Source organism: Dromiciops gliroides, chromosome 3 (genome assembly GCF_019393635.1).
Source record: "Dromiciops gliroides isolate mDroGli1 chromosome 3, mDroGli1.pri, whole genome shotgun sequence".
NCBI lineage: Eukaryota > Metazoa > Chordata > Mammalia > Microbiotheria > Microbiotheriidae > Dromiciops > Dromiciops gliroides.
This window is the reverse complement of record NC_057863.1, coordinates 489,641,333-489,654,676: the sequence shown is the minus strand read 5'-3', so window position 1 is coordinate 489,654,676 and position 13,344 is coordinate 489,641,333. Positions and strand designations below refer to the sequence as shown.

The 13,344-nt window shown below is 41.5% G+C and overlaps 1 protein-coding gene across 1 annotated transcript in view; it reads right to left on the bottom strand.

Annotated features, from left to right (window-relative positions):
* Positions 1–8,261: 8,261 nt before the first annotated feature.
* The window catches only part of CRYL1 (crystallin lambda 1), a 178,598-nt gene continuing 173,515 nt past the window's right edge, over positions 8,262–13,344 (bottom strand). Inside the window, exons 7-8 of the mRNA XM_043997794.1 lie at positions 10,750–10,856; positions 8,262–9,872 (exon numbers count right to left, since the gene is read on the bottom strand). Coding sequence (XP_043853729.1) covers positions 9,759–9,872; positions 10,750–10,856 — 221 coding nt within the window. The 3' untranslated portion in view covers positions 8,262–9,758. The remainder of the gene's footprint in view (positions 9,873–10,749; positions 10,857–13,344) is intronic.

Genomic DNA, 13,344 nt, shown 5'->3' with positions numbered 1-13,344 from the left:
TACCTATCTATATAGATAAATATATAATTTTTTTAAATTGTGTATTTAAAATGTTCCTGTTGCCCCCAGGCCTCTGGGCATAGTCAGTCATTGAAGTATTAAAGTATAGACATTAAATGAAATTACACAGAAGCTTGACTCGCTGTAAAAGAGAACCAACTGTCCAGCATTGCTCCATCTGTTAACAAATACCCAACTGAAAAGCAGCTGGAGCATCCAAAAATATGTAGTTTTTTTTTAATAGTTGCTCTCTATGCTGAGGATTGCATTTTCAAATTTTACAACTTATATTTAAAGATCTTTGTGCCTCAAGTTGTTTGGGAAATTGGGTTTGACCTGTACATACATGTACTCCTCTTCTCTTCCTCCAGAAGCTTGTTTGATCTATCCCTTGTGGCAGGTACTTCCTAGGCTCTGGAGTATGACTCAGCAGTACCTGGCCTCCCGGAGCTGCAAAGGGGCTCCCCAAAAGGCATGATTAAAGGACTTCTGGATTGTTGTTTTTTTCTTTTACTTTGAAGACCAGAATCCAAGGGATATGTCTGTGGTCTTGTCCACCTATTCCTACACTGCCTCTGCAGTTCTGGTATAGAGAAAAGCCCTTCTCCAAGACTTTGATGATTGTATAATTCCCAGTATTTGTGTTGGAACATGCTGTGTATCCACACATGCTCACACAGATGCTATAAAACACCATGGGACATTAGTATTTCCCTGACTAGTACTGTCACCTTCTGGACAGACTTCTGCTCTCTCCTGTCTACATTTGAAATGTTTCATTGATGCTTTTTCCTATTTTTTTTTTTGGCATTGCTATCACTTTCCTCCCACTCCTCCCCCATAATTCTCTTTCCCCACACATAAAAGACCATCTTGTTAACAACTTAACATCAGGTAGCACAGATCTATACACATTGGTGTTGTCTGTAAATGTATGCCTCATTCCTCACCTTTCTGCTAAGAGGTAGGATGCATGTAGGCCTCCACCAGTCGCGAACGACCATGGATCAGCGCCTTGAAGAGCCACAGGCCACAGTGTGGCTGTGTTTTCTATTGTATCTACCCCATGAGGAGTAGCTGGAGCGTCCTCTCCAGGGTAGGATGCATACTTCCTTCATTAGCCTCCTGGTGTCTTGACTGTTCATTGTATTGACCACAGTTCTTAAGCTTTGCAAAGCTATCTTTCCAATATTTCCACAGTCCTGAGTTTCTCTTCAGGATTGAGCCCAATTTTGCACCAAAGGACTCCTTCTCTTCACCTCAAGTCACACATCTGAGTTGCTTGGCCTTTATTTGAACATCCAGTTCGGTGACTACTTTGACAGATCACATTTAAAATTAAAGGGCAGTTCCTTTTGTTTTCAGCTGTGTTCCCCCAAATGCAATTCACAGTAACATGAGAACCCTTTCCTGTTCATACTGGGTTGCTGCAGCACCCAAGGAACCTGGAGCCACTTTTGAGGAGCACTCTGATGGGCATACCAGGTGGCTCAGTGGTTAGAGTGCCAGGCCTATAGTAAGGAAGAATTGAGTTCAAATCTGGCCTTAGACATTTGCTAGCTGTATGACTTATTCTGTTTGCCTTAATCAACCAGAGAAGAAAATGGAAACCCACTCCAGTATCTTTGCCAAGAAAACCCCATGAACAGTATTAACGTACTATGCATGGAGCATACTATGGGGCAAAGCCAAGGTGGCGGAGGAAAGGTAATAACTTCTTGGAGCTCCCCACATGATCACTCTAAAAAAACCTCCAAATAATGCCATAAAACATGCTATGGTCTACAGGGTCACGTAGAGTCAGATACAACTGAACAACAACAACATGGTGGCCATGGGGGCACAAGCTAGAAGGGATAAGTGGAAGACAAAGTTATAAGAAGCCAGAAGCTAGAGTGGGTAGGATGTGATACTTCAGCTGAGTCCTGAAGGGGAGTGAGGATTCACAGAGACAGACGTGAGTAGAGAAAGCATTCCAGACATGTGCAAAGGCATGGAGACCGAAGATGGATATATTCAACAGGTTTGGCTGGAATGAAGAATACATGATGACAGTAATGGGTAATCAGCTTGGAGAGACAGGTTGGAGCCAAGTCGTTAAGGGCTTCAAAGCCCAGAGGCGTTTTTATTCCATTCTTGAGTCAATAAGGAGACACTGATGCTTCTGGAGCAGAAGAGTGGCACAGTAACATATGCAGTTTAGGAATATAAATTTTGCAACTATGGGGAAGAAAGATTCAAGAAGGAAGAGGCAAGATGAAGGGAGGCCAATCAGGAAGCTCACCCAGGAGAAAAAGGTGATGAGGACCTTCACTAGGCTTTATGGACTGTGAGTAGAAAGAAAGGGATGGATGAAAGAAATGCATTATAGAATTAACAACCAAAAATGAAGCATACAAACTTCTTTTCACTTCAGTATCTTTATCTGCAAGGTTGCTCTGGTGCAGAGGTGTCAAACATATGACCTGATGACCACAACACTCTTCCTGAGTGCCAGGACCAGATTAAAATGTAATTGGGAAATATTTTGCAAAATAAATAAAAATCCAATAAAACATAGATAGCATTGAGTTTTAAAACTAAGTCAATATGCAGTCTGTAGGAATATTTCTGCATTTTCTTAGTGGTTTCCAATTTAGTCATCTCTGTTTCTATTGGAGTTTGGCACCACAGCTTTGGGCAAAATGTGATTCCACCAGTGTGGATGTTCCCTCTACTGAAGTAAATCTCAGTCCCTCCACAACTTCTTGTCATGTTTAATTCTTGTGCATGTGTTCTTGTAAATAATCCACACTGAAGAGTACCTGTGTACCAATGGACCATCCATCTGTTCTCTTCCATTCCTTATATGCAATCTGTCTTGTCATACACATAATTGTTGCCATAAAAACTAAACACTTAGTGATTTTCTGTCTAAGCAGATTTCCAGAATCTCTTGGATAGTCAGGCCTTCACACTCTACTTCAGCTTTCCACATTTGCTTGGTCCTGGATAGAGATCTTTTCTACCCCTTTGTCTAGTCCAACATGGCTTCTCCTCAGCCCTCTCCTGCAACCCAGAAAGCCAGTCCAGCTCAAAGCCACCTGGATACTCTAGACAGTATGTCCCAGGCCAAGTCCGAGATCTCTAAGACCTGGGGGATTCTGGAAAGTTGGCCTGACTAGTAAAAAGTAACTTCCTAAGTATCGAGCTTTCATAACAGCACATATGGCAGAAAAGGTTACATGCATAATTAGCCAACTTTCTTCTCTGATAATACAAATCTACTATAATGCCATTTAGACAACTTCTAGCACACAAGTTATTATTGGTAACATGCTACAGCCTGCTTATACATATCATCTTCTCATTTCTCTTTGGGCTATTTCCAATTTAAATTCTTCTGAGATAGCAAAATTCCATGATTAGGAGCCACATAGCACTACCTGGAGAATATTGGCATTAAAATGAAAGGTGGTAGAGAGGAGTTAGACAAATTATGCTCAGTCCCAGGGGGCAGAGCTGGGGAGCAATAGATTAAAGTTGCAAAGAGGCAGATCTAGGTTTGATGGAAGAAAAAAATGTCCTAACAACCAGAGTTACATAAATATGGAATAAGCTACCTGAGAGGGGTAACCTATGTTTCCCTTCATTGAAGACCTTCAAATAAAGGCTGGGGGACCATTCCTGATTAGTTAGGGGCCAGACTGGAGAGCTTCTGAGGTTCCCTTCTACCAGAATTCTAGTGGGATTATATATAAAGCACTTCACAATTCCCCATATGTGATTTGGCCTGACCCGCTTTTCCTGTTCTGGGCCCAATTTAGTGTCCATCAGCAACACTTCCAAAATATACATTACTTCTTCAATGCTTCCATGAATGGATCAGCAGCCTCCCTGAGGGAGAAGATATTCCTTCCATTGATGCAGACTGCACCCCATCCACACCTTCTCATCCCATGCTACTCTTGTCCATTCCCTCCTGCCCTCCATAATTGTTTTTACAGGGGGTTAACCTAGCGTGCTGGACTCAGTCAGAAGTCAGCAAGGATTTATTAAGCATCTGCTTTGTTTCAGGCAATGTGCTAAATGCTGGAGTTAGAAAGAAAGGCAAAAGACAATCCCTGTCCTGAAGGAACTCCCATTCTAAAGAAGGAAACAATAGGAAATGAGCTACATACAAACGAGATAAATACAGGATAAACAGGGACTTGAAGAAGAGTCCTTCCTCTAAAAGTTTTGACACTGTGTGAGAAGAATACACAAGCTATCAATTATTCTTCACTTTCTCTTACTTCCTTTTCAGTCATACATCTTTCTAATGGCACCCCCCCAAGATGCAATGGGGTGTAACAGATAAGAGTGTGGGGGCAGCTAGGTGAAGCAGTGGATAGAGCACCGGCCCTGGAGTCAGGAGGACCTGAGTTCAAGTTCGGACTCAGACACTTAACACTTAACTAGCTGTGTGACCCTGGGCAAGTCACTTAACCCCAATTGCTTCACCCCCCCAAAAAAGAGTGTGGATTTGAAATTCAGAAGAGCTTGAGTTCGAGTTCTCTCCCTGTTTGTTTTTTAACAAGTTTGTACTGATGTCTTGGGTTTTTGGTGTTGTTTTTTTTTAACATTGCCATGTTTTGTTGTTGTTTAATATTCCTTCTCCCTTTCCCAGAGACCTATCCATATAACAAATAATATTTTAAAAGAAAAAAAAGAAAAAAGAAGAAAAACAAATCAGCATAACTGGTCAATACACTGAAAAGTCTGAGAATATGTGCAATATGCAAAACTTGAGGACCTCCTACTTCTGCAAGGGGATGGGGTGTATCTTGTCATCTTTTTTTTTCAAGTCCTGCTTGTTCTTGCCCTTTCTTTGTTCCCTGTTGATATAGGGATGGTAGTGGTGGAAATGGTTTTTTCTTTGCATTTACATTGTTGTAGTCATTGTATGTATTGTTTTCTTGGTTCTGCTCACTTCCTTTTGTATTAATTCATGTACTTTCTATGCTTTCCTATATTTCATTACATTTATAATTTCTTATAGCTCAATAATATTGCATTACATTCATATACCATAATTTTTTTAGTCACTCCCCAAGCAATGGGTAGTTATTTTGTTTTTAATTCTTTGCTAACACAAAAAGTGCTGCTACAAATATTTGGTATGTAGGGGGATTTTCTTCCCAGTGGCTTCTTTGAGATATAAAACTCCAAGGCCAGTGGATTCTCTGGGCCAAAGGGTATAGACATTTAGTCACTTTATTTCCTGCCCAGTATTTACTGTGTGATCTTCTATGAAAGTGATTTCACTTTTCTTTACCTCCGTTTCCTGTTCTGTTTACAGAACATTTTAATGGGGATGTCATGGGAAATAGGTGGTGGGGGTCCTTAGGTATTCCTCTTTAACAAATTACAACTCACTCGCACAATCCAATTAGAATAAAATAGTCTTTTATTTGGAGGCTTAGAGAAAGTGACCAAGAGGAAAGTCAAAGACTTCCCCTTGAGGGGAGGAGATATCTTAGAGACATCTTTCTCCTCAAAGGAAGGGAGGCCAAAGCCTTTATAGAGGATGGAAGGTGGGAGGATGGATGGGGTGACCATCTGATTATGGAAAGTTCCCTTTGGAGGTGGGGAAAGCTTGAATCAGGGGTGGTGGTCTTGACTTCTGGAGCTATCTTTGTCTGCTTATCTCCCCCTATTTCTTTATCTTTATTTCTTTATCCCCTTATCTCTTTGCTCTGCTTATCTCCCCCTATTTCTTAGGTGTGTCTATGCTTCAGTTGAACTTCTCAAGGAGAAAACCTCTGAGTTAGGCCAGACCCATATCAGGAATAATAATGGTATTTCTTGTCTCATGGGGGTCATGATGAGGCTCAAGTGAGAGAATAATATCCTTATTTAAAACACTGAAAATTCTAAGGTACTGTCACTGGAAAAGTGAAGGGGGTCCTTAGGTATTCCTCTGTGAAGAATTACTCTCTCACACACAATCCAATTAGAATGAAAATGGTCTTTAATTCGGCACTAGGGAGAGTGAGGGGTCACAAAGACTTTATTCCTGGGGAGGGCTCAAACATTCTCCTCCCAGAACAGAAGGAAGGTGTTAAGGGCTAAAATTCTAGCTAAACTGTATAAAATATCTAATGAGTGGTAGCCAATAAATTATAAGCTTTAGCACGAGTTAGACTTTTAAGCATTTATTAAGGAGAATAAGAGTTTGGTAAAGAGAGAAGAAAAGGCCTAGATTCCTATCTATTAAAGGAAGAGCACATTTCTAGCTTCCCTCTCTACCAGCGTCCTCAGGAAAAGAGCCTCAGTCTCTTCCTTCCTCCTTCCACTAGCCCGCGTCACTTCCTGACGCCAAAGAAAAGACTCCTGGTCTTGCCCTCAAAGACCTTCGCTTCATGGGCGGAACTCTTCTACAGTAAGTCTCCAGCAGGTGGCGTTATTCCGATCGTTACAAAGGCAAAACTTTTATAGAGGATAGAGGTGACCACCTGAAAACAGAAAGTTCCTTTTGGAGGTGGGGTGGGGAAAATTTGGATGCTTGTCATATTCCTGAGGGGGGGGGGTATTTTTTAGGAATGATGGTTCTGACCTTGGATGTTATCTCTGTCTCCTGGCTCTGGTAGCCATACCTAATTGACTTTCCTGCTATAGTTTATCCTTCTTACTTCTTAGGTGTGTCTGTCTTGATATCTAGTTGGACAGGGGCAGCTAGGTGGCGCAATGGATAGAGCACTGGCCCTGGAGTCAGGAGGACCTGAGTTCAAATCCAGCCTCAGACACTTAACACTTACTAGCTATGTGACCCTAGGCAAGTCACTTAACCCCAATTGCCTCACCAAAAAAACAACAACAACAACAAAAAAAACAACTCAGAATATCTAGTTGTACAAACTAAACTTTAGTAGTCCCTTAATTAAAAAAAAAAAAGACAGTCCCTTAATTTCTCGATATGTCTGTCCTGTTATCTGGTCGCCTTTGGTTTTGCTTCTCAAAGGAGAAAGTTCTGAGTTATCTTAAGCCTGTGTCAGGTACTACATAAATGTCAGCTAGTCTTATTCTTTATTATTCTTATTCTTATTATAATTCTTTATTATTAGTCTTTATTCTGCATAATTCTGCAAGGGCAGCTAGGTAGCACAGTGGATAGAGTGCTCATCTTCCTGAGTTCAAATTTGGCTTCAGACATTTACTAGCTGTGTGATCCTGGGCAGGACACTTAACCCTATTTGCCTCAGTTCTTCATCTGTAAAATGAGCTGGAGAAAAAAATGGCAAACCACTCCAGTATCTTTGCTAAGAAAACCCCAAATGGGGTCACAAAGAGTTGGACAAGGCTCAACAACAACGTCGCCTACTCACGCCTATCATGAATTGCCCATTGGATGACCCATAACTTTGATTTTTTTGAGGTTGTGGTATTTTATTACTGGCTGCCATGCACCATATAGAAAAATTACTGGTGTTAAAAAGATGCACCTTTGTTTCAGTTTTAAACTTATGGTGATTAAAGGCAAAGCACAGTTTCCTGAAGATAATCCAACTCAGCCTCCTCTTTACCTCTGGCACCGGCTTTATTGCTTTTAGCACCTGTCTATCCAAGAAATGTGTACTGATGGACCACCTCTAACTTCAAGCCATGCAAATGTATGTAGTGATGGATTAATTGGGTTGGCTTCCTATCTAGCTGCAAGACAGGGCAATACACTTTATTTATATATATAATATATATATATGTTTTCCAGTTGTGCATAATCAGATCAGCCTCTTTCACACTGCTATGGATTTCACTAAAGAGGCTTTATAGTGTAGATCAATTCAATTCAATTATTGCACTGTCTTCTGAAAATAGGAGCATTCTTCATCTGCAAAATGGCAATACTAATAGGTAATTACACTACCTACACCTCACATGTAAGCTGTGAAGATCAAATGAGATAATGTATATAATGTTTTATTAACCACACAAAGTCATTTCCCTTTTATCTTGGAATAGTTGAAATCTTCCATATCAGGGAATAGAAAACTTTCTCATTTATAATCCATATGCAGATGTCAGCCAAACAGGCTTTTTTAGAGAAAGAAAAACAAAGCATTTCAGCAGGGATCTTTTGTTTTCAGATCTTAAAACAAACAAACACCAACACAGACAAAAAACAAAAAAACTATGTGGGATGTTCCTACAAATACAAACCAAGCTGAGAGGTCTGAGAACTTTAAAAGCCTAAAGAAGGGGTTCTGTTAACTTGAAAATTAATGAAAACAATCAATATAATAAAATTAAGGTTTTTTAATAGGGGCAAGAGGAGTTATAACTCAAGGTATTGCATAGCAGATGCTAAGAATACCGAAAGATGGCAACTGGAGACAGGGTTTATATGGGATACAAGAACAGAGAGACCAACAAGATTGCCTTTGGGAAGAGTAAGTTTCTCACAGTTCCAGACAGATTTGTTTGCACAACAAGCTGAATATCAGGAAGAAACCTTGGGAATCTCAGGAAAACCGACAGTTTGGGGGGAGATTTTTACAAATCAATCGGAAGACAGAATACAGTATTGGGTCAGCTCCAGGTGATTCATTGGCCTGGGAACAAAACTAGATGGAGATCAGTCAGTTCTCAGTCAATTGTGTTTGTAGGGGCAGCTAGTTGGCACAGTGGATATAGCACCAGCCCTGAATTCAGGAGGGCCTGAGTTCAAATCCTGCCTCAGATACTTGACACTTACTAGCTGTGTGACCCTGGGCAAGTTACTTAACCCTCATGGCCTTGCCCCCCCCCCAAAAAAAAAGTTTCTCTCTTGACTCCATGCACTGTACTATTTGTCATAACAGGCAACAATAACAGATAAATTAGTCCCCACCCCAATTTTTGCTGTTGTTGTTGTTGTTGTTGTGGACCCTTAATTTCATTCCCATGGGGAATACCAATTGAGGAAATTACCTCCTCCTCTGAAGATTGGCAACCACTGTGCAAATTCAGAGTTTTCGAGGCTTGCCCATGGCTATGCAGACAATATATGTCAGAGGTGGGATTTGAACTCAGATCTTCCTGACTCTTAGACTGATTCTTTATCCCCTAGGCCATGCTGGTCCTCTCCAGATGGAGGCATTTCTATTAAAATACCACCACCCAGCACAGGCCATCTACTGACTTCCCACTGAGTAAGATCATTGAGAAGTTAACTACTTTATGGAAATCAGAAATGTTTATTAAGAATAACTCTTACAAAGTAAATGCATAGATAGTCACACGCAGTGATTAGCAATGATTATATGGCATATTTAAGAATAAATGATTTGACACAAAAACATTGCAATATAAATCATGGAGCTACAAGAGAATCCTATGTAATGCTACTATAAACAATCATAATAAAAACAAAAGGAATATGAATCTCATCAACGATTGTTTTTGTTTTAGGCAATCACCAGTGATTGCCTCATGGACTCCTTGTTGTCTCTAGTGCCAAGACAAACAACCCAGGGGTTTCTTGGATGGTTTGGTGCTCCTGGAAACACACACCTCTCCAGGTCCATGTTTCTGAGAACACCAAATGTGCATTCATTCTTTGTTGGCCCCATGTGGTGTTTGCCAAAGCTTATCAAATCAAGTACTGAATTCTGGTGCTAAATGGGAAGGAGTCTTCTCTGGTGCTAAAGGGGACTGAGGGTTTTCATTGGTTTAAAGCAATCAGATTCGACATTTCTATGATTACATCCCATTAAGTGCTTGCCACATGAGGCATGACAGCAGTGTTATTATGGGAAACTTCACTCAGCCTTCATTTGGCTTTTCAGCTTGGCAAGCTTCATGAGGCATTCATCTCGCCATTGCCTCCTGGCTTCTAGGTGTGCTGGATCAGCAGGAGTGCGGGCACACATAGCCTGTGATAAAGGAAAAGGGAGATTTGGTGATTTTGCTCAAGGGCAGATGGTGGATCTATTCTCTGGGTTCCCCTTCACATGAACCATGATTTTTTCATTTCCCAGGCAATACAAGAGATGGGAATGGTAATCTTTGTATGGGGCACCCCAGTTACTGAGAGGATGTGATCTCTACAAGTTCATGAACTGCCAAGTGAGCTGGGTGTTCACTGCTAATGCTGCTTTTGAGCTCTTGAATGATCTCTCATGGGTCCTGGTGGCTTTTGTTATGGGGGAAAATGGGGTCCGGATTAGGTGTTAGTGGTAGGGGTTCTTAGGAATTCCTCTTTAAAGAATTATACCCTCTTGCACACAAAAGCAGTTAAAATAAGATGGTAGTTTATTTAGGGGCAAGGGAAGGGAAGGGGGGAAGGAAGGGAAACCATGAAAGATATCCTTGGCCTTCTCATGGGGAGATAGGTATGGAACAAAGCATGTGGCTCTGAGGTACCAATCTCCTCGAGCAGAAGGCTGGTAGGTACTTTTATAGGGGACTGATGGGAGTGACCATCTGCCTGTGGAAAGTTCCTTTAGTGAGGGAGGACCATTCCCCCACTGGTGGTGGCTAGAGGAGTTGAGTGAGGGGTGGGGTACTTTCGGCCCACAACACTTTGATAGACCCGTGTGCTCATTATCCCTAAAAAAGCCTGAACAGGAGCCAATAAGGACCTTCTAGAGCCAGTGAAGAAGGCAAAGATTACACCAGAATTCTGTATAAAGCCAGTATAGTAGAGGGAAAAAGCAGGAGGATAAGATGTGAGAGGGCTTCAAATGTCTAAAGTTGCAGATGAGGGCCGATCTGAATTGATGGAGGGAATTTCCACACCAGAATACGTACCTTGTCAACATTCTCTAAAGCTGCTCCAGAAAAGTCTGGAATTGGCCCAAAAGATTTTAAGACACGCTTTATGCCTTCACGATATCGGTCACAATAGTTTGACATTCCTGAAAGAATGAGACAGGATTCAGTATATCAGTAATATAAATATCACCTAATAGTGAAGGTCCCCAATCGTGAAAACCTCTTTATAAAAAATTAATAGGCTTGACTTTGAAGGGAGGTCAGATCTGGCCTCTCCTCATTAAGATCAGCAGGGGCTGGGCTAGAATGAGGAAGATTACAAGCTTTTTTTTTTCCTTTTGTGAATTCAGGTCATGATATGGGGGGGGGGGGTACTTATGTGACTCAAGTCCAACACTTTATCATGACCAGTAAGTAACCCATAAAGGAAGGTACCAGCCACAAAAACCCGAAGGTAGATCATGGGACTGGCTCCTTAGAAATGTACCTTAGAGAGGTATAAGGAAGGTAAACAAAGATGAGATTACACTGGGACTTTATTAGTGCAAATTCAATCGATTGTCCCAGATAAGAAGAGAGGACAGCTCTTTCACCAGAACCCTCTACTACTCTCCAAAGTCTTTTTTCTCCTCTAACAAGATCTTTTGGCATAGCAACTATTGTGTCTTCACTGGCCTTGGTCCCTGCCAAGTCTCCCAGCTACACAGGTGTCTCCCACCTTTCTCCCTAAATCCAATCCTCCCTAAATGCCCAATGTGGTAGGTTTGAAAAAGAAAATAACTCTACTAGGGAATGAAGAAAGTAGGCACTATAAAGCACCTGGTACAAGAACTTCTGATAGCCAAGTTTACAATTGTTCAGGAACGTTATTCTATATAACCCTCTCTAACCCAAGAAGAGGTTGGGGAAATTCAGAGATGGGGCTTTCCCAGTAATAAATTTTGAATTACAGATAATACTTTGTTGTTATTGTTGTTTGTTTTGTGGGGCAGTGAGGGTTAAGTGACTTGCCCAGGGTCACACAGCTAGTAAGTTTCAAGTGTCTGAGGCCACATTTGAACTCAGGTCCTCCTGAATCCAGGGCCAGTGCTTTATCCACTGAGCCACCTAGCTGCTCCTAGATACTTCTATGATGAGAAGCGGCATGCCATAGTGGATAAGAGAGCTGGCCTCGGGATCATGGAGACCTGGGTTTAAGTTTTGCCTTTGATACACACTGTCTGGGAGCCTGGGCATATTTCTGTGTCTAGGCAACCTTCTAAAGTTTTAAGTTTCCACACTAGAAATTCCTCCCACTGATGAAACCACAGATTTGGACACCCTCCCCCCACCCCATACTCTATTTAAGGAAGAGCTCAGGGCAGATCCTCATTCCCCACCTGACTGCACTACTTTTGGACTCCTCCAACTTCTCTGCCATGCTCTGGGGAGCTCATAATTAGGAAACCTCATCATTGTGCTAGATCTAGTTAGCTTTGGTGCTCACACTTCATCACCTTCCCCAAACCCCTTCAACTTCCTTTTATGTGATATCTTCCCCCATTAGATCAGAAGGTCTTTGAGGACAAGGACTGTATTTTTTTATTTTTGTATTTGTGTATATGAATTATAGGACGTCAGAGCTGGCCTTTTCTAATCCATTTCCCTCCTTTTACACTGTGTTTATAACCAAGTTCACCAGGTAACACATCTAAACCTGTGCCCTTCCCAAAGGTCTTTCTAAACCCATCACTCTTTCTACTCTACTAATCTGTGTGTATGTGTCATTGAAACAAAGATCATTGCTCAGAATCCTGACCTGCCAGAAAAGTCACCCTACTCCCCCTGTTGTGAGTACAACACGATCGTCCTGACACGCTCTGTCTGTCCTCAGGAGTTCCTTGCTCGCATTCCATTGTCTGTGCCTCCCCGGGAGGCAGTTACAGTTGTTATTCTACTCACTTTCTAGGAGGAAGGAGGAAGGTGAAGTTGAGCTGGGTAAGAGAGTTTGCTTGGAAACCCAACCCAGTCAGAGGGAGATTCTGGGTTTCCTTTTTTTTTCTTTTAAAGAAAGAAATTGAAGTTCCCAAATCCTGACAGAATGTTCTGTGCATGGAGGTATTCTTCCTCCTCTTCCTCCTGCTGCTGCTACTACACCTTTGGCCCATTTCCAGTGTGTTTGAAACCATAAAAACTCAACAATGTGTGCTTTTAACTCAGCACTCAGTGAGGTGGCTATAAAGAAGAAAAAGGGAAGGATGTGATACCAGAAAACCTCATTCCAGTGATCACCCACCCCTCAAAAATAATAGAATAAGTCATTTACAATTAAACTGAATCGGTCCAAGGGCTCTGAGGCTCTACTTTTTTTAAGAAAATAGAAAACCATCTCCTTCAGTGCTCAGTTCACATTTGCTCCATCTCACAGGACTTGATCCTAAATTCACTGTTTCATTTCACTTTGCCTCCAGAACATTTTTCTTATATTTCCTTATGCTAAAACATTATTTCCCCACTTTGAAAAATTCTTTTAAATGTGAAAGCCAGGGCAGCTAGGTGGCACAGTGGATAAAGCACCGGCCCTGGATTCAGGAGGACCTGAGTTCAAATCCTTCCTCAGACACTTGACACTTACCAGCTGTGTGACCCTGG